Raw genomic sequence first — 27,865 nt, forward strand, 5'->3', positions numbered from 1 at the left:
GGGGTGTGGGTGGCTCAATCCCAGGGACATGTCAGTATATACCAACATCAGGGAAACCTATCATTGCAGAAAATGCAGGGGGAAGCTATGGGAGATTGAACACATCCTTAGGGGAAAAAACCCTCTCTAAGGGCCTGATTCAACTCCTGTTGTGGAATCCTTGTCATTGGAGGTTTTTAAGAACAGGTTCTACAAACACCTGTCAGTGGTGGTCTAGGTTTTCTTGGTCCTGCCTCAGACCAGAGGGCTGGACTTTATGACTTCTCAAGGTCTCCTCTAGCCCTACATTTCTAGCATTCAATAATAGTAACAGTCCAGGGGCTAGGGCACTGGGATGGTAGTCAGGAGAACTTGGTTTTATTCCCAGCTTTGCCACTTACCTTGTGTTGGAGCTTGGGCAAGTCATGTCCTCTCTCAGAATCTCTTTCCTCATGTGTGAAGTGGGGATATTTTACCCTCCTTTGAAAAGAACTTTGAGCTCCACAGTCAAAGCTGCTAGATAAGAGGCAACTATTATAACAAAATAACTTGGTATTAGCACCACTGCACACCAGTAAGGATAAAAGGAATCTGCAACTGCACCTGTGGGAACAGGAATAATGGGAAAGGGAAGTTCTGTGGGGCACAATCTGGCCATAAAATACTCGAATCCCTAGACATCATGCAATCCTATAGCCTATCCCTTAGCTGGGGTGAATATACAGACTATATTTCAGAGTAACAGCCGTGTTAGTCTGTATCCGCAAAAAGAAAAGGAGGACTTGTGGCACCTTAGAGACTAACTAATTTATTTGAGCATAAGCTTTCGTGAGCTACAGCTCACTTCATCGGATGAAGTGAGCTGTAGCTCACGAAAGCTTATGCTCAAATAAAGTTGTTAGTTTCTAAGGTGCCACAAGTCCTCCTTTTCTTTATACAGACTATAAGAGCAGTGAGGATATTTCCTCTCCAGCCTTCAGGAAGGATCTGGCAAAGCAGATCAATGTCCCCTGTAATTTTTTCTATCTATGTGTGGAATAAATTTTGTTATGTGCACTGAGGTATGTGCAGATGTGTGCCGCCAGTAGAAACAATAAACCGAGATATAATACATATTTTTTTAAAGCTACCATAGGCATAGGCACCGACTCTGTGGGTGCTCTGGGGCTGGAGCACCCAGAGGGAGCTCTCCTGGCAGCCCCCCAATCAGCTCCTACCCACCCAACCCCAGCGCCTGCTGATGGGCCGCGTGGATCAGCGCCTCCCGCCTGCCGTGAACAGCTGTTTCGCGGTGTTCAGGAGGCTGTGAGGGGAGAGGGGAAGGAGCAAGGATCTGGTGTGCTTGGGGGAGGGGGCAGACCTGGGCGGGAAGAGGTGGGGTGGGGCCCTGGGGGAAGGAGTAGAGTGGGGGGTGGGCCCTGGGGCAGAGCGGGGGGGTCGAGCACCCCCCAGCACTTTCAAAAATTGGTGCCTGTGACCATAGGGATAATTACAACAGCCAAGACAGATTAGGCATTTTAGAACTCACTACTCAAAGAATTAAATTTAAGTGTAAGAGAAATAAAAATGATGAAATGCATAGACCAGTCAAAACTCTAAAATAACACACTTTGAAAGAACAAAATTACAAAGAATATATGTGTATTGCAGGAAGTACCAAGAAGTAACAACAACAATAATACAAGTATGTGTTGGGAGGTGAGTGTGAAAGAGACAGAGTGTGTGTGTGTGTCTGTTTGTGAGAGAGAGACAGAGACAGAGACACTGTGTGTGCTGGCTGCTGGGGAAGTTTCTTTAAGACACTCACTGAAAGCTCTCCTGTTCTGTCCTGAGCCCTGTCTCCCCTGCCCTCGCTCTGTGGAGATAGGGTACGTGGGCAGGGGGCAGGGGGAGAGAGAGAGAGAGAGAGAGTGTGTGTGTGTGTGAGAGAGAGAGAGAGAGACTGTATGAGCTGGCTGCTGGGGAAGTCTCAGAGACAGTGCCCTGTCTTTTTAAGAAAGGCACTCACTCCCTGCCCGGAGGCTGGAGTCTTCAGACCTCAGACCGCAGCAGCTCCAAGTTGTGAGCCAGGCTGCCCCCTCTGCCCTGCTCTGTGGAGACGGGGTACAGGGGCAGGGAGTGGGGGACACCCTGACATCAGCCTACTCCCACATCAGCAGTGGGCTCTGCACAGCCAGCAGGAGGGTCCCGGGAGTAGCTGCAGGAGCAACGTGGCTGCAAAGCAGCCTGGGGAGGGGCACCTGAACACACGCTGCTGGATGCATGCGCTCTGCTAATCAGCTGCCCAGCACTTGAATCTCTCCTGGGTGGCCGCCCAGCCATGCAGTTTACAGGGAACACAGAAGCAGATCTCTGATGGGGTTGAGTACATCCGGAGGCCCCCTGCTGGAGGCCTTGTGGCCTGATTCACCCCACCACAAAAAAGAGCAGAGGAGAAGTCCTCCAGGAAGCTCAGAGTGGCTGCTGGGGAAGCAGCCAATCAGAGGGGCTGCTGGAGTGGCCAGTTGGGGGCCAGGAGGGCCATATAAAAAGGAGCAACAGGAACAGCACAGTCAGTTGTTGCCTAGAGCTGAAAGAGAGAACACCAGGTTTGGGGAGCAGCAGCAGCACCATGAACAGCTCAGTGTGGGCAAGACTAAATCCAGGAAGGCTGTCAAAGACTGGGGGAGCTAAGAAGGAGCTCCTGGCTGGCTATGGGGATTGAGCAAGGACTGAACCCAGAGCCTAGTCAGACCAAACAAAGGTCTTGTAATGGGCCCTGCTGATCTGGTTAAAGACTGAGCCCAGGGAGGGCTGCCAAAAGGAACGTGCCAACTAAGGGTGCCATGATGGGCCCCTGTGGGACTGTTATAGAAGGCAGTGTCTCCAGGGAGGAAGTCTTGGCAGTACAGCCCCATGCCAGGGCTGTGGGAAAGAAAAGACCGTATACCCAAGAAGGGGTTTTGTTTGTTCCATCTACAGACAGTGTGTGTGTGTGTGTGACTTGGCCAGAGGACTGAGTCACTGAAGACCCGTTGAAGAAACCATCTGCTAGGGGTGCGCTCATGAGAGGTGAGTACCACCTCATTCCAAAGCAGAGAGATTGTAGACACATCGGTGGCCAAAGGGGGGCTGCTCATGAGAGGCAAGTGCCCACCCCATTACAAGATCTTAGAGAAAACATCATTTGTAGGAGGAAGAAAATATTTCTTAAAGGGAACATCATCATATGGTAGAGCATTAAACAAGTTGCTAGATGAGTGAACTCCTGGCTAGAGGAAAAATATCATCAAAGGTGGAAAAAAGAGTAGTAAAATCTGTTGCCTTCTAAAATATTAGTTAAAACATAAAAGTTATTAAATGACAGAATAAAATATTTTAGATATTTAAAACCAAATGTGATTGCTCTCTGCAGCACAGAGCAACATTCCCCAAGGACTCAGCGGAGAACATCTCGGCTCATCCACGCTTCCGAGGTCGCTTGTCATTGACGAAGCGTGTTAGTGACTGGTGCAGCTGAACACATGTCCTAATCTATCCTGACCATGCTTAACAATGTGTTCAGCCCCATTTTAGTCATTGTGGTTTAAGGGCACACATCACGTAGGCCTCATTTACATTAGAGTACTCAATCAGTGGTGCGTCATTGGGGTGCATTGTGTAATCAGTAGCACTACTGATTGAGTACATCCAAGCTACCCACTTTAAGTCGGTGCAAGGTTTACACGTGTGTCCACATAAGGCTACCTTATATTGATTCAGTGATATCATCTTCAGACTCACTACACATTGCTTAAAGCCTAATTTCTTGTCAGTGCCCAGTGTTTTAGGGATCCAGACCAAACTGCAGTGGCTCAGTGCTACCAGAAACAACAGCAGCTCTAATCCACACAACCAGCTGGGTTGGATTTGTAGGGTTAAACATTGACTAGCAACTGCTAAAAGTAGGGTAAAAAGATATTTTTTTAAAATTTTAAGATGGAATTGCTGGGAAAGAAGTTAGAGTTCTGCTGACAGACAGACTGCATTTGAGGACAGATGGAGCTTAAACTACAGAAAAGGACTGTTCAGCCAAGTTTTGGTTCTACATAAGGGACATGTGCCCCACTGATTACTGCTTTGGAATCATGTTCCCCAGTGGTTACTGCTTTACATAAGAACAGCCAAGCTGGGTCACACCAATGGTCCATCTAGCCCAGTATCCTGTCTTCTGACAGTGGCCAATACCAGATGATTCAGCAGGAATGAACAGAACAGGGCAATCATGAAGTGATCCATCACCTGTAGTCCAGTCCCAGCTTCTGACAGTGAGAGGCTAGGGACACCTACAGCATGGGGTTGCATCCCTGACCATGAGCCATTGTTTCAGAGAGCAAGAGAGAGTGTATTTACAGCATCATGATTCTACACACACACATACACAATCTCCCAAGAGTGTAGAATTTCAGCTGCCCTTAATAAAATCCATTTTAACCAACTCTCTGTGCTGATTGCCCTCATATCAATAAAAAAGCCTGTTGCTTACAAATCCACGCAGACCTATGCGGCAAAAAATATTTATGCTTCAAAGCAACCTGTTCTCAGTTAAAGGCAGCACTCTGATGGCTTAGTGACCTTTGCTTTGACTCAGAATATTTGCTTGCTAACTGTAAACAATCCAACAGGGTGGTACTGGTTTACCTAAGACACTTTTCTTAGGGTGCTGCTGAAATCTGCCTGCATTATGAAACTAAGGATGATTCTAGCTGACCCATGCAGGAGCATGCAAGGAACCTTCTGATACTCCCTGCCCCGCAAATGTTTGCACTCCACACGGGCCAGCCACAATTGTAGTGCCTGCACTTCATGGCTGGGACCACCACCTGAAAAGTAGGTGATGATCAGACCACAACAGGGAGAGGCTTACTATACCCCTAGTGTCCTTGCAAAAGGCCATGGTTAGGTCCAGGGTGCATCTAGCTATGTGAGACCCACTTGGGATAATCCTCATGGTCATCAGGTGGCAAGAGATCCTGAGCCAGCATGCTGGAAATGCCCTCCCTGAGGATACTGAAGTCCCCCAAGGCTATGGATGCACAATATCTGCTTGCCCATGTTGTGACAATTGGGCCTCTAACTTTTTGCCCATGTGAGAATTAACCATGAAAAGTAGGTCAAGATATCTTCAGTCAAGAATACTATAAACAGGTGCAGGCAAACTAGACAGAGAGAGTGAACTAGTCCAAACGAAAAGGCCTAGTGATATAACTCAAGGACTGGGTTAAGATCTTGGTCAACAAGATGATGTGGATCTGGAACTTCATGGTGGATATGAGGCTTAATTGGTGGACAAAATAATGGAGTGAATTATGCCCCATCTTATGCCCTGCTTTTTGGGGTTCTTAAGAAAGAACTTTGAAACATCGTCATGGCTTCATTTCCCAGCTCGACTCATCTCAACCCAGCTTAGCTCATCTTTCCCAACCCCAAGACAGTAGGCGCAGACTAGATGGAAGGACTTTCTTCCTGAGAAGCTATGGCTTGTTCTTGTGGATGAAGGGTGAATATGGATAGCACTGAAGAAATGAGCTAGCTAGTTAGATCAGTTTAGAACAAATGGGTTGGATATATATTTTGCTGCGGCATGGCCCAGAATAAACTCAGTTGGTTTATATCTAGACACTTGCCTTTAATGATATTTCAGTCAGATTTTATAGTTTTATAATTTTTTTTACATGAAAAAATGTTCAGTGTTAAACAAAAAGGAATTATCTGAAAGGAAAAGCCCCCCCGCACTGTGCTACATCACAGCTATCAAAATCTGAAAGTCCAGGACACAGTATCCAGGACTCTGACTTCCCCTGTGAAGCAGCTAGGAGGTTAACTGGGGTCTGCAGGCAAACGGCTTAGAGAAGGAGCACAAGCTTAGAGACTTGTCTGTAAGAGACTGTGCCCGTCTAATTCTCTTCCAGCAGCCCCTCCCTACAGGAATGATATGCAAATAGAGGCACAGAGCCCTGCTGGCAGCAGGCTCAGCGCACAGGGCACTTGGGATTTCAGAGGAGAGTGTCTTAATTTTGTGTGTGTGTGTGTATGTATGTATACATAAAACTTTGGAGCAGATATGGGAGCAGCAACCTAGGAAGAGCGTTATACACACCAACGCCTTGGTTTATCTGGTATACCAACTGAGAGCAGCTCTGCAGGGAGACCCCAGCCGCTCAGACTGGGTGTACAAGAGACTGCTAGAAAGAGAGAGGCATACTGGGCACTTACAACCCTCTAACTTCCCAATGGGTCTCTGGCTGCTGGTGCTGCTGGTGCTTCAGGCAGGTGAGTACAAATTCTGTACAGCTGCAGTTGCTGGACCCCTGGGAGCATCTGGATCTCTGCCACCCTCCTGCTTCTCCCACTCTGTGTGAGGGCAACTTCCCCCTTCACTTTGGCAGCCCATGTACTGTATTAGCTTTGCCTAGTTCTACTTGCCCAAAGCAAATCATTGCCTTTTGGACCGGTGAGTTAACTATCGTTCATTTTCTCATTATCACGGTAAAGGAAGTCTGAGTATATTTTTGTGCCTGGGCTGATTCATTTCCATGCTAATTCTGTAAGACTGTAACTGTAGGGACATGTTTTATTTTCTCTTCTAATTTAGAAAGTTTCCAGTTTTATTCTGAAAAACCTCACGTGTTGACTTTTCTTCTCTGAAATATTGTTTTCAGTTTCACCCCTTTTCTTTGTACCAGTGTCTCTTGAGCAAATTGTTTCCAATTCATCTAACGTTCAAGGAAAAAAAAGGCATTGAAAAAGCAAATCCCCTTTATAAAAACACAGTTGTATTCTATAGCCCCTAAACACTGAGGTAGCACTAAGGTTTGTGATCATTAGTGCAGTACAATTCGATTAAGTGTAGAATCCTGTATTAAGGCAGCATAAAGGCTGACAATTTAAACACTGGAAATAACAGGAAAGTTTAAGCTGTCAGATCCATCTTAACTCAGCCTGATTTCATATCCAAGATAGATGAAAGTGAACAGTTAGTAGTTATTGAAAGTACTCCAGCTGTGTCATTTGGCTAAATTCAGATTGCTGTGGGGTTTCTCCTACTTTTCCAAGGATCTTACAGCAGTGTTAACTCTTTGTGCCACTGAGTCATTTCAATTACTATTTGGGTTGCTAACTGTTCAACTGAATGTATAGTGCACTTGCAAGGCAAGCAAGTTAGAGCTGACTTCAGAACCTTAAAGGGATACTAATGTCAAATTGAAATCTAATCAGTTTAAAAAAAAAAAAAAGTAACATCAGATACTACACTGGCCCCTGCTTTGTTTTCAACTCAGGGGGAGCGTAGATTCTAGAGCAGCTCATTCAGGCTCGGTTCACTGGGGTTCTTTTTGTCCCCCAGGAATAACTGTGATGTTGCTATGGTTAATAGTTTCTCAGGGATGTTCCTCTGGGACTGGATGCATATTTCTGAGAAAGAAACAGCCTCCCTCCCATACATGCTGGATATGATCTGGATATAGGTTATCTGGGTGCAAAGCCAGAGGGATGTTGCTAATTCCAGTGGAATTACTCTGGATATACCCCAAGGTAACTGAGAGAAGAATCTGTCTTTTACCCCCATTCACTTGGCACTTATAGCAGGGAAAGAGGGTCTTCTCTATGGTTTCTAATAATGGAGCTGTTGTTTGCTTTTACCAGTTAAAAAAAATTTAATACTCAAGGTAGTGTTTAGCAAAGGGAAGTTGTTACTTTTCCAGGAATGTGTATTTAATCCCTGAGGGAATAGCATGAGAAGCCTGTGTAAAACACTGTGACATCAGTGCATGGAATTAGCTCCTGAAAGAGGCTGCTACATTTCACCTAAAATGCTGGAAAAGATTCAGTGTGTTGTCTTTTCCTTGTTTGTGCTTATGCTGCTGTTGCACTTTTTTCACAGGGTTCTCGATCATTTTAATGCTTTAATATTCTGTTACTTTATGAGGTCGTTTTTTCCTCTGAAGAAATGAACCTCTGACTTTTCATGGCTGGGGAAAGATTCCCATTGACTTCAATGGGCTTTTGAATCAAGCCCTTAGAGAAAACTATGGCATATGATACACGCAGGGAAGAGGGATTAGAACTACAGGTTTTAAAAGGAAAGCAATGGTCTTAATAATAGCATCTAGTCCCTACCTCACATGGATGGTTTAGGGGATTAGTCAATGTTTGCACAGCACTTTGAAGATGTCAGGTGTATTCAAACAGCAGGGAACAAGTGGCCTGGCAGCTTCAGTCTGGTGTTCTTGGTTCTGAAATATGATCCCACTCTTGAGTCAAGAATGCTGAAAAGTCCATCAGTTTATTTTAGCTTTTACTTTAGGGGTGGGTTGAGTGGTTATGAATGGATGGGGAGAGAGAGAGAGGTGAAAGCTGAAGAACAGAGGGGCTGGATGGAAAGTATGGGGAGGGGCTAATGCTAACTGTTCGTATGATGCACTCACACCGATGGATAGGTGCACGGATGCATCACAATAAGTGAAAATAGTACTAAATGCTGCTATTGTTATCATCATGTTAGGCATCAAAATCCATATTTAATCATCTAAATCAGAGGCTTGATTTTCAGAGGTGAGTCCTCTCCCCTCCCACAGCAGTCTATGAGAAACACAACTTTGAATAGGAGGGATACAAGATACCCTGATTTGAAACGCTTATTTGTATCATATTAAAGGCCTGCAACTGAAAAATGGTTTAAGAAAGTTGCTTCAAACTATGCAGGCACATTCTCCTTTGCCTTTAGAATAAATCTGAAATTTTTAAGGCCAAAATTAATGGGGTGGCCCTATATTAAGGCTTTATAATGGAAGGTGGATATAACCTTTAATATTACCTTAATAAAGCTGCCACCTATTCAAACTAGGCAATGGAATGTTATTGTATGTACTCAGTGACTGTTAAATGACGCAGGCCTTCCCTTGCTGATAAAGGTGTACCTTTACGGTCCGTGTGGCTTGTAGATATTACTCTGATACAACAATAATAAGGAAAGTGGCAGTGTTTGTGCACTGGGCCCAAACGACCAATAAGGCCTAAAATCTGCATTGGGAATTTGAAAGAAATCAGCAGTGAAAATCCTTAAAGGTGTTGTGCAAACCCTGTGTGAAACAACATTCTCTCTTTGCAGTTTGGAAAGGCGCACTGGGGAAAACCCATTCTTTGCATACAAGAGGACTCATTGAATTAGCAGGAGCCATATCCTGTGGTACAGGACGCAATGCTTTGGCGTATCTAGGTTACGGATGCTACTGTGGTCTGGGAGGACGAGGTTGGCCTAAAGATAAAGTAGACTGGTAAGAACATCACTTATATGCCCATGTAAAGTTCTGGTCTCTCCACTAAATTCTTCCCTCAGTTACATCCATGTATAGGGTTGCCAGATGTCCAGTTTTCAGCTGGAACACCTGCTCAAAAAGGGACCCCGGTGGCTCCAATCAGCACTGCTCTCTGGCCCGTTAAAAGTCTGGTTGGCAGCACAGCGGGGCTGGCAGGCTCCCTGCCTGGCTCCGCGCAGCTCCGCAGAAGTGGTGACATGTCCCTCAGCTCCTAGGTGGACAGCCATGGGCTCTCCTTGCATTGACCCTGCCCCAACCTGAGCGCCACCTCCATAGCTCCCACTGGCCAGGAACCATGGCCAATGGGAGCTGCAGGGGCAGCGCCTGTGCATGGAGGCAGTGTACAGAGCCACCTGGCTGCACCTCCGCCTAGGGACATGTCGCCGCTTGTGGGGAGCCGCCTGAGGTGAGCGCCGCCCGGAGCCCATACCCCAAAACCCCTCCCACACCCTAACCTCCTGCCCCAGCCCTGAGCCCCCTCCCAAACTGCCTCCTAGAGCCCATACCCAAACCCCCTCCTGCACTCCAATCTCCTGCCTCTAGCCCCTCCCACACCCAATCTCCCTCCCAGAGCCTGCATCCTGAGCCCCCTCCTGTGCCTCAATCCCCTGCTCCAGCTCAAAACCCCCTCCTGTACTCCAAACCCCTCAGCCCCAGCTTGGAACCCCCTCCTGGACCCCTACCCCATTCCCCAGCCTAGATCCCCCTCCCGCACCCTGAACCTCTCATTTCTGGCCCCACCCTGGAGCCCATATCCCCAGCCCAGAGCCTGTACCCCCTCCCACACACCAACCCCTTGCCCCAGCCTAGTGAAAACGAGCGAGCGAGTGAGGGAGGGTGGGAGAGAGCGAGTGACAGAGGGAGGCGGAATGGAGTAAGCAGGGATGGCGCCTCGGAGAAGGGGTGGGGCCTTGGGGAAGAGGGGGAAGGGTCGGGGCAAGGGTGTTCGGTTTTGTGCAATTAGAAAGTTGGCAACCCTGTAAAACCCCATTCACCCCTTTGCCAAGTGCAAACTAAAAGAAAATTAGGCCTGGTTTGAGACCAGAAACTTAATTTAAAATGTAAATTAAATGTAAAATGGTGTACAGACAGCACTGTAAGTGTGTGTCACATGGACATCAACAGCGGCATTGCCCAGCATATTCATGAGGACTTTTAACCTCTGGTGAATGGTGGCAAAGTTCCCTGGAGACAGGGACTCCACTAGGGGGTTCAGGTTGTGGCCACCCAAAACTGCTGCAACCTCACTTACTGGGGGTAACCAGTATAGTGGGTGGCGCTGACTGAAAAGGGGTCACACCCAAGGTGAGTGGATGCTTGGCAACACAGGAAAGGGCAGTAGTGGAAACACTGCTTTTCCTCTCCTATGGGAGAATCCCATATTGGTGCAGGAGCGACTCAAGCTCCTTGCCGTCACCCCACGTCTGTTTACTACGTTAAACCAACAGATGATGTTGGCAGAACAGCATATTGTAATGGAGTAATAGTCTCTCCCTTCTCTGGCTTTTGTATTTGTTGAGAAGATGTTGAGCTTTTTATTTTCAGAGCAGGAGGCAATGCTCCTGTTCCACTGCAATACTTTTACTTCTCTTACACACCCTGAGTGGCGAATATTTAATTATTTTGTCTGGTAGGCTTTGATCTGCCTGAGTGACTGTGAGCTCTGATCCTTTTGCTATAGAAAAACTTTTGCCACCGGCACAGTCATCTCTGCACCTTCAAGTTAGCCACACAATTCCATCTGCTTATCTAAAATCAATAAGCAGGGTGGCTCTTACACTTACCTTTTCCTTTCTTCAGGAAAGAAGGCAGGTGATATCAGCCCATTTAGTAAATACCTCCCTGTGCTTTACCAACATACCCAGCTGTTGCAGGCACTTGCAATTTTTCTATAAAGCCTGGCCACACGGAAATCAATGGGAGTTTTGACATGGACTTCAGTGGGGCCAGCATTTCGCCCTACGTGGCTAAAATCAGGGACCCAGCAAGTGGAGGCACCCAAAATTAGTGGCCACTTTTGCAAATTTAAGCTTAACCCTTTAACTACAGATATTAATGCCCCTTGACTGCTTTGCTTGGTTACAGAAAATTATTTTTTAGGCAGCCAGAAATTCTGGGTCTGATCCTCAGCTGGTATAAACCAGCTCCATAGCTCCACTGGATCTGGCCCTAAACATTTTCCTTCTCATATTTGTTGGAGGAATCTTCTGGGCTCCTCTCCCTGATGACGCTGTTACAAAAATCAACGCGTCATGCTCTGTAAGTGACGATGAACACAGCTTTTGCAGTATTTTCCATTGTAAGTACGAGTACTGTGGTAAAGCCAACTTCCTTGAGCAGTAAATGTTTAAAATGACTCATCGTTTAACCATTTCTGCTTTGCTACTGACACCATTATAAAAGGTGTGATTTTATATTCCTTAAATCAGTCTTCTCTGTCTAGATAGTTCAATATTAAAGTAGGTGTAAATATAGACTTTTTTATTCTACAAAAAGGCATATTTCTGGGCAACTCGTTTAAAAATGTTGGTTTCAAACACTGGCTTTGTTGTGGTATTCTAGTCATTACATTTCCCCCCCATCTCCTTCCATCCTCTCTGTTCTTACAATGAAATGAACAAGTAGTGCTCATCTCATTCCTTCCCCTATCATACTCTGCTGGATGTTTTGTGAATTTCCCAGAACTTCAGATATCGCTGTTTGAGCTCAATGAGCATGCAGAGGACTCGAGTCACAGTCACCTGATTCTGTGAGAAGCTGATTGAAATCAATGGAAGTTAGGAGAGCCTAAACCCCTTTGAGGATCTGGGCCTATGGGAATGAGCCAGCTAGCCTTCTGCAAGACACAAAGAGAATGGGATTTTCCATTCTCAGTGAATTAAACAAAAAGAATAGAACAGACGACGGTGTCTGTTCCTCTAAAATTGCAAACAGAACCTATTGCCACAGTGACATTTGCTCATTGCACTTTTCTCCTCATCTCTGGTTGTCCTGGGCAGGGAGTTAGCCAGTCAGAGCTGCTTATATCCTTAAGTGCAGGTTTTCTAGCACATACTTTATGAATAAGCAATTTCCAACTAGTAGAGGTTTGTATTAATCTTTCATTCCTGTTGCCCAGCCAGCCTGTAATCTCGCTGGCTAAGACTGATTGCATTTGGTACCATTAAGCAATAACCGGTGGGAAGGAAGGGCATTTCTTGACAGTGAGTGACCAGCTGAAGTTGTTAAGGGGAAGCCTGGGTGTTCATTCTCTTCTCTCCAAGGTGCTACTTCGGGGGCATCTGGAGGCAATTTTGCAAACTCTGAGCCTGTCTCCTCTCACTTTACACTGGCGTAAATGAGGAGTAAGTTACTCCACGGAAGCTAATGGGGTTATATCAGTGTAAGACTGGTGTCACTGAGAGCAGAATAAGGCCCTCCTAGAGCGATGCAATCCTTCCATTTTTTACAAAGCCAATTTAGGAGCAGCCACTCCCCACAGCCAGCTGGTTCTTCTCATTAGCTCTTTCTTTGCTGTCCAGCTCCGCCTACTCTCCTCTTTCCTTTGCTCTGCTCCTTCCTCTCCCTCTGTGCCGCTGTTCTAGCTCCTTCCTTTTCTCTGGTTTCCCACTACTACTCCTTTTCTCTTGTCCTCTGGCTCCTTACTCCCCCTCCTCCTCCCCTTGCCTGCTTCTCTCCTGTCACTCAGGTCAGGCCCTCCACCAATGGGCTGCTCCTCCTATCCTCACTGCTCCTGAATTACCACTCCCCCTTTCACCTCCACCCACATGGCCAGCACCTCTCACCCACCTCCCAGATTGCTAATTCTTCCCTCCCTCTGATCTTGGCCTCTGAACTTTCAGAAAGAAAACCAGGAACAAGGTGATCTGAAAGTAGGGAATAATTAACCCATGACTCATCATCACTACTATAAACTCAATAGAAACTTCCTTCTCTGTGTGTTGCATCGTGGGCAGCATAAGTTGTTTTGCTTAGCCATTAGCAAGTGCTACAGTATCCAATGGGAAAATAGGACCTCAGTCTGAATGTTTGGTTAGGTTTATAATGTAACAGGTGACGAGTCACATTCTAATGTCCTTTAGGTGTTGGGTTGCTGCTTTTAAATTACGTTTCTAGAATTCTGAATGTAGCAAATAATCTTGTGGTCGTCATTGCTAATGTCATATAGGCAAGCTCAGAATAAACCTGGCATTTATCTGGCAGACAAATCTATGGGACGAAATTGCTGCTTTACTAAATTGGGAGTGCAGATGGAAGGAAAGCACTATGGGCTAAATTCAGCCCCTGTATAGTCACAGGAGGTAAAAGAAGGCTGAGTTTGACGCAATGGGCCTAATTCTCTTCTTGCTTTCACAAGATGTACCCGAGTCTAGCTCCATTGACTTCACTGACATTATTCCAGAGTTACCCTAGTGTGGGATCCAAATCAAACAAGTTATCTTTGCTTCTGATTGCTTATGAACATAGGTGTGATGTGTGGCTAGGCTAGAGGGGGCTCAGCCACCCCTAATCTATCTCAGCCTGCCCAGCTCAGCAGGCAAAGGCCTGCGGCGGGTGACCCCAGCACCAGGAAGGGGATGGGACATTGTAGAGGAGGGGCCCTACCTGTGCGAGGACACATGCATCCTGTGATGTGGTGAGCACCTATGAATTCTGCAAGTGGCGAGAGCCAACAGACGGGCCTGGGGACCCAGGCCCAGCCCCTCAGGACAGGAGCTGCCGCTGCAGGGTGAGTGCGGAGTGAGCTTGCTCTCCAACCCCACCCTCCAGTCCTCCCTTCCACACCAGGCTAGGGTAGAGACAGTGACCTACATACGCACCAGAGAGCAGGACTTGACACACACACACACACACACATCCCACCCCCAGAGATCACAGTAGTTATTAAGTTTTGCTCATCCCTCCAAATAATATTTTTACCAGCTGCCTATGCTTATGGACTATCCCCATTTCAAGAAACCCAGCCTTCTGGGCTATCTCTTGTCAAATGACATGTTAGTACTCAAGGCCATAAAGCAGTTTCCTCTATCTAAAATATGATCAGTTGTTTGCTTGGTAGATACAGAACTAGTTTTAAGAACCAAATAATCAAAGGGGGAGAGATTTTTTTCTATCTTCAGAATATGGCTAGGTGTAAGGTCAGAACATCCATAACTTCTGTGAATACTTACTGGATCTCGTCCTGTAATTCTGGGCAGGAACTGAACTTCCCATCCCATCGCTCTGAGTCTGGATCACAGCAATTTTGAAATCCACCAGAGAAGCCATATGAGCGACAAAAAGGGTGGATTAGATCTAGTCTAGTCTAGAAGTTCTTATGCCACACTCATTACTGTAGTGTCTGAGCACCTTCCAGTACTGCAGTATGCAAAATGTGACTAACATCTGTCACGTGTTGTTGTTTTGGCATCCTCTTGCTAGAGGGAAAATTGTGCACTGTGGGGCGTTTTGATTTTTTTTAAATGAGAGTGGGAGAGAGATGTTGCTCTGTATTTATGTTAGAGAGGGCAGAGTCAAAGAAATGCACTTTGCAGTTGGAGCAGAAGGTGGTGAGGTTTGTGATGGCCCTTAGTTGTTGGGCGAGTTCATTCCACTGTCTCGGACTGGCCCCTGAGAAAGTTCTGTCTCCTGCACAGGCTGTACTCTTACTATACAAGTTCCATTGTGCCAGAGGAGCGAAGCTATAAATCACGGTCTTCATCTCAGAGCAATAATTGATCTTTTAGATGCCCTGGGCCCCGGCCATTGAGGGCCTTGAAGATAAAGACCAAGACTTGAACTTGATTCAGTGTTCTATGGGAAGCCAGTGTACAGAACAGAGGATAGGTCTGATGTGCTTGCAGTAACCCATGTTGCTGAGTAGATACACTGGAGCATTCTGTATTAGCTGGCATTTCCTACGTGCTGAAGTCTTCATGCCCTGGTATATTGCATTGCTGTAATTTAGCCAAGAAGTGACAAAGGCGTGAAGAAGTAGAAAATTTCTACCAAATACGAAGTGAGTGAGACAAGAGGATCCTGACCTGTTACACACTGAAATAGAGAGGTTCATCACAGAGATGGCTTCTAATTTTTTTTACCACTTTGTTGTGGGGGGGGGGGAACAACACCCCAGAGATAAAACCAGCATTAATGAACTCCCCTTGAAGCTGATATCTGTCCACTGGATGACTCCCCAGTCAACTACAAAGGAAGAAGGCAACAACGCTAGATGAGGAAAGGGGAAGAAGGAGACATGAACCTCTGTCAGATAAATAATACATAATTTCACACATTTTGTGTGAAATCTCTCTTCTGAAATGTCCAGATCTAAAAGTAATTACATGACAGAGTGAAAAATGGCAGATGCACTTGAAATGCCATATAGGGATCTATACTGTTGCTTGGTGAGTACTTACTGTGACAGGTTGGGTCACAGAAGCCCCCTTACGACTGCCACCTGATGTGCTGAGAGTACCTCTGAACCCATTTTCCCTGGACGCTTGGGACTTCAGTACCCTGTCTTGTTGAGCCAGACACACTAGCCTGTTACAAACACAGACCCAGGTCTGAACCACGTCCCCCAAAAGCTGCAGACTTTAACTGAAAGCAGCTTAAGAAGTGCTCCTGTCCCTAGCACCCAGATACCTAGTTCCCAATGGGGTCCAAACCCCAAATAAATCCATTTTACTCTGTATAAAGCTTATACAGGTAAACTCGTAAATTGCTCGCCCTCTGTAACACTGATGGAGAGATATGCACAGTTGTTTGCTCCAGGGATTAATTACTTGCTCTTGGTTAATTAATAAGCAAAAAGTGATTTTATTAAGTATAAGAAATAGGATTTAAGTGGTTCCAAGTAATAGACAGACAGAACGAAGTAAGTTACCAAGCAAAATAAAATAAAACACACAAGTCTAAGCCTAATAGAGTAGGAAACTAAATGCAGGTAAATCTCACCCTCAGAGATGTTCCAATAAGCTTCTTTTACAGATTAGACTCCTTCCAGGTCTGGGTCCAGCAATCACTCACACCCTCGTAGTTACTGTCCTTTGTTCAAATTTCTTTCAGGCATCTCTTTGGGGTGGACAGGCTATCTTTTAAGCCAGCTGAAAATAAAATTGAAGGGTTTCCAGGGCCGTATATAGTCTTTCTCTGGCGGGTGGAAACCCCTTTGTTCTCCTGTGTAAAATCTCCTCAACAAGATGGAGTTTGAAGTCACCTGGGCAAGTCACATGTCTATGAATGATTCAGCTTTTTGCAGGCCGATGCCATTGTTTACATCTTAGTTTGAGTGTTCCCAGGAAAGCTCAGATGTGGATTGGTATCTCCCAAAGTCCATTGTCAGTTAAGTGTTTCTTGATTTGGCACTTACTGAGAATAGTCCTTTATCAAGAAGCTGACCAAATGCTTCATGGAGGCTACTTAGAATCAAACAAATACATAGCCAATATTCATAACTTCAAATAAAAAAATGATACACACATACAAGACAGCATAATCATAACCAGCAAACTACAACTTCCCATAGACACCCTACCTGGCCTCCTCTGTATAAGAACTGGTGCAGCCATAGGACCCTGGTTGCAACAATGATCTGTACGGTCGCAGTTTATGTCAATAACGTCACACTTACAGTTGGTTTCTTCACAGAGTCCTGATCTAGTTCCACATTCTGAACAGCATTTGACAAAATGAGTGGAGGGAATCCATACCCCTTGTTGGGGGGAGGGGAATAAATCTTCCTTATTAGCAAAGGCTAGATCTGAGAGACTATGCATAATTTATTTTGATGTTGTATACACTCACTGCATATTTGTAAGGACATGTCAGGTTCTGATACAGCTTTTGGTGCATTAACTTGCCTCTTTCCAATCTGGGTATGACATGACTGGTCATTAACATCATTAATTCTTCATGTGCCACCTCTCAGGATTCATGTAGCACACGGGATGGCTTGTGAAGGATCAGCTGGGCTTCAAGGTATCATCTGCTTACCTTTGAGCAGTTCCAAGGTATTAGGGCCATGCTAGGTCATTCAGGACAAACGTTACTCTGTCCCTAAATAATGATACAGGCTGCCTTGGTTTGTTCCTACTGAGCATCCCCTAAGAGCACAGCAGAAGGGAGGTCACCCTCTAAACTCACTGCTCTTAGCCCTGCCTCTCCTTTCTAGCTCAGTAATACCTGACCCTGCACTTGTAGGTGCAGGAAATCCCCTTAGGGGAGGGGCAGCATTTATTCTGGCTGGGTCCGGCTCCTGTGCTCCATGGATCTCTCAACACCCAGGGCTTTCCCCTGTGAATTTGCCGCAGTGACCCTTGGCTGGCCCCTTTGCTCTCTGAGTTGAGCAATTCTATGGTAAATAACCCATTGGCTGGCCCACCCAGCACCTTTCCCCCTTTATCCCTGTTTTACCCTTACTGGGGTGACCTGGAGCTGGGCTGGGCTGTGGACTCACTGGGTCATCACTGTGTCTGGGCCTGTCCCTCTAACCCTGTATTCTCCCTCCTTCTTTCCTGCCAGCACCTCAGGGTTTCGTGGACACATTCCTCTCTGCTCGTGCGGCAGCCTCTTGGAGGGATTCACACAGAGGCCTTCACAACACCCCTCAGGAGATGCTTTAAGGGTTGTGTGTCCCTCATTTCCCGACGATGTCAGCCTGCACCAGCTCCACTCATTGATTAAAACAATTGCTCCTTTGTGCCCTTAGCTTCCCCAGCCCCTTCTGGGGGCAGCCATTGGTCTGGCCAGTGCCATTTCATCTCTGACTGTAGAGGCTGCAGCTCTAGTCACTGTAGCAACGTCCCTGTGTCACCCGGCAATGATGACTAAATATAAAAACACCGCACGCTATAGTCTTTCCCAAAAAATTTTATTGCACCAAATTGTCAGCATAAAATCCCAAACCAAGCCAATTATCCTGCAAAATGTGGAGTCCTCAGGAGACTAAACTGTCCTTAGCCACAGCCAGAAAACAGGCAGGGCCAAGGTGCCACCAGAGCCTGAGGACCCTGTAGTGAGAGGAAGCTGGTTTTTGTGCGATAGGCCCAGGTGATCCTAGCAGATGAACCTACTCGATTCTGCAGAGGAAGGTGAAAAACCTTCAAGGTTTGTGCCAATTGGAACTGGAGGAAAAGTCCTTCAGACCCCAAATCTGGCCAACAGTTTAATGATGAGCCTGTGAACAAAGATCACACAACTAATCCACATCTGGGCTCAGATGATTTGTAGTTATTGTGTCAGACCATTGGTCCATTTGGGCTTGTGTCCTGCCTCCAGTTGCAACTAGGATCGGATGCTTCAGGGGAAGGAGAAAAAAAACCCAGATAGTCCATTCAGCCAGTTGTGAATTGGGGTGGAAAATCCTTCCTTACCACAGCAGAAAATCAGCTGAAGCTCTGAAGTATGAAACTGGATTCCCCTAATTATCTTCCCAACGTGGATACAAGTGTGAACATTGTGTGGAGAAAACTAAGATGTGGACATGGGAGATAAAGGAAGGAGAGGGATGGAGGAAGAGTGTATTGTCTCTGGGAAGTGTTTGTGGGTTTGTTCTATTTACTCTGCGAGTTCTTCAGGTCAGGGAAGCGGGTTATCCATGTTCTGTGAACTGCAGTGCTGGTAAAAATACTGTCCCTAGCTCTGTACATATGCCTTGTACTTTAGAGAACCCAGATAAATCAAGTCCCTGTCACAAAGAACTTACACGACCAAATAGTACAAGATAAACACTCTGACTTCCTGCTTCTCTGTGAGCTGTGGAGGCCTGGCTGGTTTTTCAAACTGCTCTGAGAGGCTTTGGGACCTTTACTAATGGGCTCAGGTCTTTTGCTGCAGCGCTCTGCCTTTCCTCCCATTCTGCCTCTCTGTAGGTTGGAGATGCTTGCGCATTGTGAGACCCGTGGAGAGAAGTTTCATTATTACTGGAGCCCTGCTGTGTTTCCTGTGATTGTGCAGCTACAACCTTGACTGTAGAATGTGATTGTGATGTACTCCCCCTGGGGTGCCACCTGGAACTGGGGTACCACTGAGCCCTCTGACCCACCTGCCTGGGCTCCTTCTCACATTGTGCTGCTGTGACAAGCTGCAAAGCTCTCCAAGCTTGCACTTTCACCAGCATTCACACAGGTAGGGACACACCCAGCTCCAGCCACGTGCAGGCTCTCTAACCTCCAGCCTCCCAGCCTAGGACCCCAGAGCAGTACCATCCTGCCCTGGTCAAATCTGGCCAGTATATGGGTTTAACACCTGGTCCACCTCTCCCTCACTGTGAAGAGGACCATACGCACTTGTGGTAACCAAGCTGAGATTTTCCCCAGACACCTTAGTCAAACACACACTGTTTTGGATTAAAACATAAAATAAGTTTATTAACTACAAATGGATAAATTTTAAGTGATTATAAGTGATAGCAAAGAGATCAAAGCAGATTACCTAGTAAATAAACAAAACCGCAAACTGAATTTAACATACTAGATAGGCAGGATATGAATTGGCAGATTCTCACTCTGAGTGATAAACAGGCTGGCAGATTCTTAAGGCACAAGCTGCCTTGGCTTTGCAGCTTGGGTTTCCCAGGTTTTCATACACAGGCTAGTAATCCCTTTAGCCTGAGACCATCACTTCCCCCAGTTCAGTCTTTGTTCCTCAGGTGTTTCCAGGTGTGTTGTTGTAGGGAGAGTAAGGTACCATCATGATGTCATTCCCCCTTTTATATCTTCTTCCTCCTTGCTGGAAAGCTCTTCTGCTATGATCTGGGTGAAACAGTTCCCACTGTGTAGTGCTCTCTGTGAGAGGTTTCTATTGTACACAGTTCCTGGGGTAATCCTTGTGATGGTGTGCATTTCCTCAATGAGCCATTAACATTGTTTGGCTTTTTTACTGTTGTACCTGAAAGGCTGCTTGTGGGTGTTTTCAACCTCACAATGTGTTTCAGTAACACATTCATAGCCAAACTTCATAGACGATAGCACATACAATACAATGAGCTATTAATGTCTAGCAGATCAAGACTTTTAGAATGATACCTCACAAGGCATAGTTTGTACAAAACATACCCTAATTACATGACAGTGGTGAATATTGGGATGCCAGGGTGTCACAGTGACATTTGGCCTAAGTTGCACCAAGTTCAGTGGTGCTGCTGTGGAGGGCCCATGGCACCTCTGTACAGTAGCCAGGGGTCCAACGTTGCATTTTCTGCCTGTGCCTTGTAGCTGGCCACTGCTCTCCAGCTTTCCCCACAAGGGGAGTTAGTGGGATTATGGTGCTTACTCCCTGCACTGTTCCAGGGAGCTAGGCAGCAGGAAGTAGGGGAGACACAGAGAGAGTCCACCTTGCAGCCAGGGAATGAGGAGAGCCTGGGGTGTAGGCTGTGGGAGAAGAATGCCTGGACAACAAACAAAGAGACCAGAGAGATGAGCTGCAGAATCCCTCTCCCTTTCTGAGCCAGGCCACTTGGAAACTATAGCAACAGCCGGATCCAGGACTAGTGGAATAGTGCCCCTGGAGAACATGGCAGGAGACAGATGCAGGGATGGGGCTGGGCCCCTGGAGGTCATGGGGATCCTGTTCATTACTGAAGATATTCATGAATGAAGTTTACACCTAGGGGTATTTTTGACCCTGGCCCATCATGGAAAATACTCATGGACCAAAAGCCCCTCAGTGAATATTTCTTGCAGTGATTATTTCTGACACTGGATTTCTTTGCTCTGTTCTCCCAGCCACCAAGCTCCTCTCCCTGACTTCACAGGCCTTGTCTGGTCCCTCCCTTGCTGGTTTATTACAATTGCTCTCAGTATTAGTACATTTCCCCCATGTCTCAGCTAAGTGTTTGTCTCCTTAACTTCAAGACATTGCTTCTGATTCTGCCAGCATGCAAGGCTGTGAGAAATCCCCATTCTCAGTTATACTGTTCCCTGGCAGACACTTACAAACAACATCCTATCCCCTCACACCCTGGGCCTTTTCTCGCCTAAGTTGCATAGATTTAGCACCCTTAGGACCCAATCCAAAATGCACTGGAGTCAACAGAAACAATTCCATTGACTTCAGTGAGCTTTGGATCAGACCCTTAGTTCCCAAATCATGTCTCTTATTTTCTCTCAAGCAGCATCAATTCAGCAAATTCCTGGATCCAAAGACCTCCAAGCTCTGGGGAGGGTTGGAATCTGAACCAGGATCTGGCTTGGAATATCAGAGCTCTTCCTCCTCCCAACCATCCCCTGTAATGGATCAAACCCAAACCTGAGATCCAGACACTGGGGCCTTTGAACTCTGGATCTGAATTTAGCACCTCAGCCCTGTCTCTATCACGCAAACAGGCAGAGGGAGTGAGCACTGAGCAGTTGGGAATGGGCAGCCATCCCCATTAACCCATGCTAAGTACCGTCCTGAGACTCATTGCACTTACCTATTGGAAGATCAGGTGCTTTGCTGACAGCTCCCACCGCCTTGCTCTGTTGTTATCACTGTATCAATTAGACATGGGCCTGAACCAAAACCTTGGAACCCAGCACCTCCATTCTTTGGGGTCAAAATCCTGGTTGGGATCCAAATCTTTTTGCTCAGGCCCATCTCTATCAGTGACAGAACGTGGCTGGAATGTCCTGGTGCAATTGGGAGAACTGACACTGAGGGGCAAGGACTGGCTCTGACAGAACATAGTGGAGAGATGAGGTCATCAGCACTGTGACTCCCAGAATAATTTCACCCACTGTGATCTGCTGCTGACCAATGAGATCACTGTGTTTCAATTGATCTCACAATCAGGATGTAGAGTACGAGGAGGGAATGAAGTAGTTCCCTTCCCTTCTCCTCCTCTCCCTCTCCTGGGCTTGGGAGGCCCAGCTCCTCCCCATCGCCGCCTAGTGAAGTGAGGACTCACCAGGCAGGGAAATCGGAGGAGGGAGCAGCAGGAGGAGCTGGAGTTCAGCTGGGGAGATCCTGGGGCTCCCAGCATTTTCTGCCCGTGGGTGGAACAGGAGCAATGGTGGATGGGGTAGAAGAGATGCCCAGCTGGGCGTCCCCTGTTCACCTCCTCTCCTCGCTCAGCTGGCTCCCCAAACCCTATTTGGAAGAGGGGAATAGGGACAGACCCCTGACTGTCTTCCCTGCCCTGCAGGGGAGAGGGGATGAAGTAGAGCAGATCAGTAATCTGTGATTGATAGAGACTCTGCTGAAATGTCCTGATCTAAAGTACAAGCACTGTCACGGAAAGTGTCACATTTCACCTGGTAGTATTCTGGCCCTGACTGATGGCCTGCTTGGCCATTGCCATAAGTTAGAGCAGCTCTTGGGCTGAGAATACTTGGTGCATATAGTGTTCTGGCCCTACTCTGCTTTCCCATTTCCTGCAGCATGCCTCCCAAACCAGGAGAGCAAAGGCATCCGGCATAGAGCCATTCCACCAGCTCTTCACTGACTAGGAAAGCTTCTTACACTGGAGATGTTCCCCAAGGTGGGAGATCCACTGCCCTCGAGCAAACAAGAATCAGGCCCACGTCCTCCCTAAGTCTTTGCCTGGACTAAGTCACAGAAAGAAGTGTTGATGACACACGTTCATCAGCACCTGCTGTAAGTGTACGCGAGAAAGGGGAGCACAGCCTTGTGTCACTCCTCTGTTTGCTCCATTAACATCTGTAGAATATTAATAACAAACTCTGAAGGGTTGTTGATTTTCACTGTAATGATCAAACACTTGTCTGAACAATAGAGAATTTCCCCTTCAGCCTAGGGAAATCCCCCTGTGAACAGAGACAAAAATAGTTTTGTGTGGCCACATAGCTCCTGCTGCATACTGGCAAATGCCCTGAGAAAAACCCACAGAAAGTAACAGACAAAACTCAATCTCTTTGTTGCGGAAAGGTGTTGCCACAAGCATGACTGCTGCTATGACAAGGCAGAGCGGGAAGGCTGCAGCCCCAAGATGCTGAGATATGAATGGACTTGTGAACGCAATGCTGTGGTGTGCGGTAAGGAAATGACTCCACTTTCCTTGTGCGTTTTAGATTTATTCCATGCCCTTTACATTAGGAGCACAGACTGGCATGAGCACTTCACATACCATAGATTTAACACTGTGTATGCTGAACTGGGTTTTAAACTCATTCAGGTCACTTCTATTTAAATTCGTTTTGCTTGTGCCCTGCAAATGGAGCGGGAGCATTTAAAAAATATTTTCTAAAATATTTTCTATTTTCTAAATATTTTCTATTTTCATGGTTCTCTCTCCGTGGTTTCAACTCCTCCCAAACTCCTTTAATCCCTTCCCTCCAGATCTTCAGCTATGGAGGGACTATCTTGATGTAGCTACTCACGTTCAACCTCAAATGTGGGGGACGGGGGTAGTAGCTACATTCAGGTAAAAATACCTGTGCCTTGTCTCTACTTTGGTTTTACTTCTGGTTAGCTATCTTGATGTAAAAACACACCTATTTTTTGCTGTGAAAGAATAGCATAGCGTGGCTGTGAGACACAGTCATAAGTGCACTAAACACAGGTGTGAATGTTGTGTGAGGATGTACTGATTTGTGGTCACGACACTCACACGACAAACATGAGTTAAATAGAACTGAGCTAACTCTATGGTAAGCCAAGGCAAGGCCGGTGACAGCCTCTGCTAGCCCTTCTCTAATGCAGCAGCTAGCAGCTGCCCTCCCTCACGTAACCCCCAATGCAGATTAGCAATGCAAACACTGCATGCCTTCTCCAGTCAACTTCCCTAACCTAGAACACAGCAGTCCTTACTGGTCCAGGGAGGTGTTATGGCTGACTCAATACCAATAAAAGGGAAGAATGATTTAATGCCAGGTAATGCTGGAGAGGTTTATCTGAACAATGGAAATGGAAATTAAAAGTGGAGCTGTTTGCATTGCGCCATACTTGGGCTGTGGATAAAGAAATCACTTGTTGTCAGCTGCTGAGTCATAAATACAGATATTTACAGAGGAACGAAATGGAAACTCCTTTTACAGTGGGACTTATTTTTTTCCCCTTTTGCTGCTACCGTGCAATTTTGTTTGCTGAACGAAAAATGGAGATACCATTTGCTTCCGTTCAAACATGCTTCAGAATGTGCTTTGTTCTGTCTTCTGCCCATCTGCATGTGAGAATCACATTCCGTAAACACTCAACATGTATGAAATACTGCACCCTGTGAGGCAGGCTCAAAGGTAGGAGTCCGCTCTCGCGGCAATAAGTGCCAAACCAAACTGCTCTAAGCACAGTAAACTGAAGATGCTGGGCATGCTACAGAGAGAACTCGAGAGGGCAAGGCGAAAATAGAAAATTTCTGAGGTGGGGCTCCCTCAGTCGTTCCTGCTGGTGTGGCACTCTGGATAACTGAAAGTCATTGGAGCCCGAGAGTGAGAGAGCCCAAGCATGAGAACGACTCTGTAGCCTGGTGGGCTAAGCATTCACCCAGGATACGGGAGAAGCAGGCTCCAGCCTCCTACTCCAAGTACTCATTAAGTATTTATCTACAGTGGAAAAGTTTCAACAGCAGAGACTGAGGGAACACCCACCCCCAACACAATAGTGCAGTAGTTAGAGCATTCATGTGAGAGGTTCAAATTCCTTCTCCTCACCAGATGGAAGGGGGACATAAACTGAGGGTCTCCCACATCCCAGATGAGTGCCCTAACCAGAGGACTAAAAGTTATGAGGGAGCTGCTCCCCATTCCCACTTCTTGCAAAAAATGCCTTATGTGTTCACCTCCAAAGAGGGTTCACAGCTGAGATTGGCTAGCAGAGATAGATGCCGATCTGCATGAGAGGGGCTTAGACAGCTTGTGGATCACATTCTAAGTCACCTATTTCTCTACATGCGTTGTATCGGGAGCCTGGGTGCCTAACTCAGGCTTTGGAGACTGCAATATGTTCCTGTGATTTTCTAGGTACCTAAAAATTTGATGATGTGAACTGAATGTCACAGCACCTACATACCTTTGTGATTCTAGGCCGAAGTTTTTACTGAGTTTTATTCAAAGCCAGGAGAGCTCTGGAAGAGGAAGCAGGGTTCCACTCCTCCTTGAGCACTATCAATGGAATTGCTTACTAAGTTCCAATCAGTTACACCCGTGCAAACCTGTCAACAACAAAGGGGCTGTACAGGGGGCCACTGAAAGTCTAATTTCAGCTCCTTTATGATCAGTTATGGTGTTTGTGTGAAGGAAAGCACTCAACTTGATTGTCAAATGCATGTTGAATTTCCAGGGCTGAGAGCTGAGAAAAACACTTTCTTGTAAATGGAGTCACCTTTCAGAACAGAAGCAAAGTTTAATATATGCAGCTTTTTGAGAAGTGGTGGAAGAAGAGGAGTAACAGCATTACAGATGCTTATAATAAGTACAAAGTGAAAGGCTGGTTAAAAAAAGATTTAGGTGCAAATTTTCAAAAAGGGTCACTGAATTTGGGTGAAAATTGAGGCGCTCAACCCTCTTGACCGCTTAGGAAGATGTGTTGAACATGTATTCAGTGGGTATCACAAGGCGGGCACCGTTTTCTAGACACTGCCAATTTGCCGCTAGCTATTATTACTGTCTCATGCTCTCGATCTGATTTGAACTGTTCATTTTCTTTTTCAGATACACTGACAGATAGATGCCAAAAAATGGTGTGCCAATGTGACCAAGAAGCAGCCAAGTGTTGGGGCACGGCCTCTTATAACCCACACTACGTCCTCTGGCCAGATTTCTTATGTGGACAGACTACTCCCATGTGTAATTTTAGTTAGATATTGGGGGGCAAAACTAATCTTCCAGGGACATTTTTCTAATTTCTAAGATACTGTAATAAAATTGTTCATCTTTGATCAAGACGGATAATGGTGTTAGAGAATTTCTGGCAGCATGGGGATGGGGAGAAGAAAAGGAATGGTTAGGCACCTCCTCGGTCTTTGGAATTAAGGATCAAAACCTGCCCCCCATCTCCATAGTTGAAGAGGGCCAAATGCATCTAATAGCGCACCACAGCAACTCCACACTGCAGTTGTAGATAGAAAGAAAAAGTGTCAACAGCAGCCACTGGCATGTAGTCTTTTCACATTGCCTTACATTGAGCCCCTATACATTTTGGAAAGTATGGGGGTGCTCTGTTTGGCTGTCTTTAATTAATTCCCACTGATGGCTAAACTGTCCATCAAAGACCCAATGGCCCATTCAGGAAGTGCAGAAGTCATACTTTAAGTATGGGGGTCCTGGAGATGGGTAGATAGGCGTCCTCATTTTCTCTATCACAGAGTGCAAGCTGCCAAAGGGCATGGCCACTTCTCTTTGAAAAGGAATCTGGACTCCTGGCAGGAACTGTGGTCAGGGCAAGAACTGAACGTTTATCAGATTTTTGTCTCTCTGAAAGTCCTGACCAACAGTCTCTTCTTTTTGTCATCATCTAACTTCACACAGCTGAGAATACCTCTGAGAAGAACCTCAAAGGTGAGAAGAGAGTCAAATTTTTCTTTTTCTGTTGTAGAGGCAGTAACCACTCATGGCTTCTACTCATAGGCTTATCAAATCCTGGACACACGAGAGTGTATAGTTCCACTACTCCACATTTAAGGCCCTGATCTGCTTCTGTCCTGTACAGATCTTAGCTTATCCCACTTTCTCTGCTGTATATGATTGTCGTCAGAAATATTAAATCATGCAGCTGAGCTGAGGTTGTAGACAGCATTACTGATGTTAAAGCAATCAATTCCACCTGATTTAAAGTTTCTCATTCTACTCTTAGTTATGTCCTTTATTTTTGAGTCTCTATCCCACGTTTGAGTCGTAGCCCCAGAGAATGGACATGATGTCAGCTTAATCTCATCATCCAACATGAGACTGGGGGGAACTGCAATGTGGTAGGTGGCTAGTCATGAAGGTTTTAGCAGAGTGTGATAGCCTGGGTACCACAAGAGAGACCCAATTGTGTGACTGGAGCCTGCCCAGAGATGAGGGCCTGGGAATTTGTGCCTGAGGTGAAAATGTGGTCTCTTTATGTGAGAGACCTCTAGGAGCATCAGGGTTCGTGTATAAAGGGTGAGATTTTCAAAAGTGCTCCACAGGGGCCTAACTCTGCTTCTATTGAAGTCAATGATGAAATGCCCATCGACTTCAATGGAAGTGAAGTTAGGCCAACGTCCAGTGCTTTTGAAAATCCCACAAAGAATCCCTACTGTGCTCCAGGGAACTCACTTGACCTCAGAGGACAGACCTTAACATGGGAGATCTCCTGGAGCCTCTGAAAAGCCCTTGGCTGAATTACTCCCAGGCTTTGTTGAAACTCTATCTGGAATGTTTCTGGACCACTGTAAGAGTGTTAATGTTGCCTTTAAGATTTTATTTTGTTAGAGGCTTGAAATCCCTTTGTTTTCTGCCTAATAAGTCCTCTGGGTGTGTAAAATCAACCCTCAAGAGTACTTCAATTCCTTTGGCCAGGGTATTGTAAAATGGCTCTTCCTCTACCTCTACATTTCTTCATTATAAGAGCTTGCCATGACAACAAGTCAACAGAACAAGGTAAACTATACTGGGTGGTGCTGATAGGTTAGAACATTGACTTTCCTTGCTCCCCTGGAAAGAATG

At 46.2% G+C, this 27,865-nt stretch overlaps 1 protein-coding gene across 1 annotated transcript; it reads left to right on the forward strand.

Moving 5' to 3' along the window:
• Positions 1-5,837: 5,837 nt before the first annotated feature.
• On the forward strand, positions 5,838-26,118 carry LOC102947902 (phospholipase A2-like). Its single transcript, XM_043538659.1, has 4 exons — positions 5,838-6,270; positions 9,107-9,272; positions 23,166-23,272; positions 25,886-26,118. Exons 1-4 carry the CDS (start codon positions 6,231-6,233, stop codon positions 26,032-26,034), a joined length of 462 nt encoding a protein of 153 aa, XP_043394594.1. The 5' UTR covers positions 5,838-6,230; the 3' UTR covers positions 26,035-26,118.
• The last annotated feature ends 1,747 nt before the right edge of the window (positions 26,119-27,865 follow it).

The sequence above is a fragment of the Chelonia mydas genome, chromosome 1, assembly GCF_015237465.2.
Source record: "Chelonia mydas isolate rCheMyd1 chromosome 1, rCheMyd1.pri.v2, whole genome shotgun sequence".
In the NCBI taxonomy this organism is placed as follows: domain Eukaryota; kingdom Metazoa; phylum Chordata; order Testudines; family Cheloniidae; genus Chelonia; species Chelonia mydas.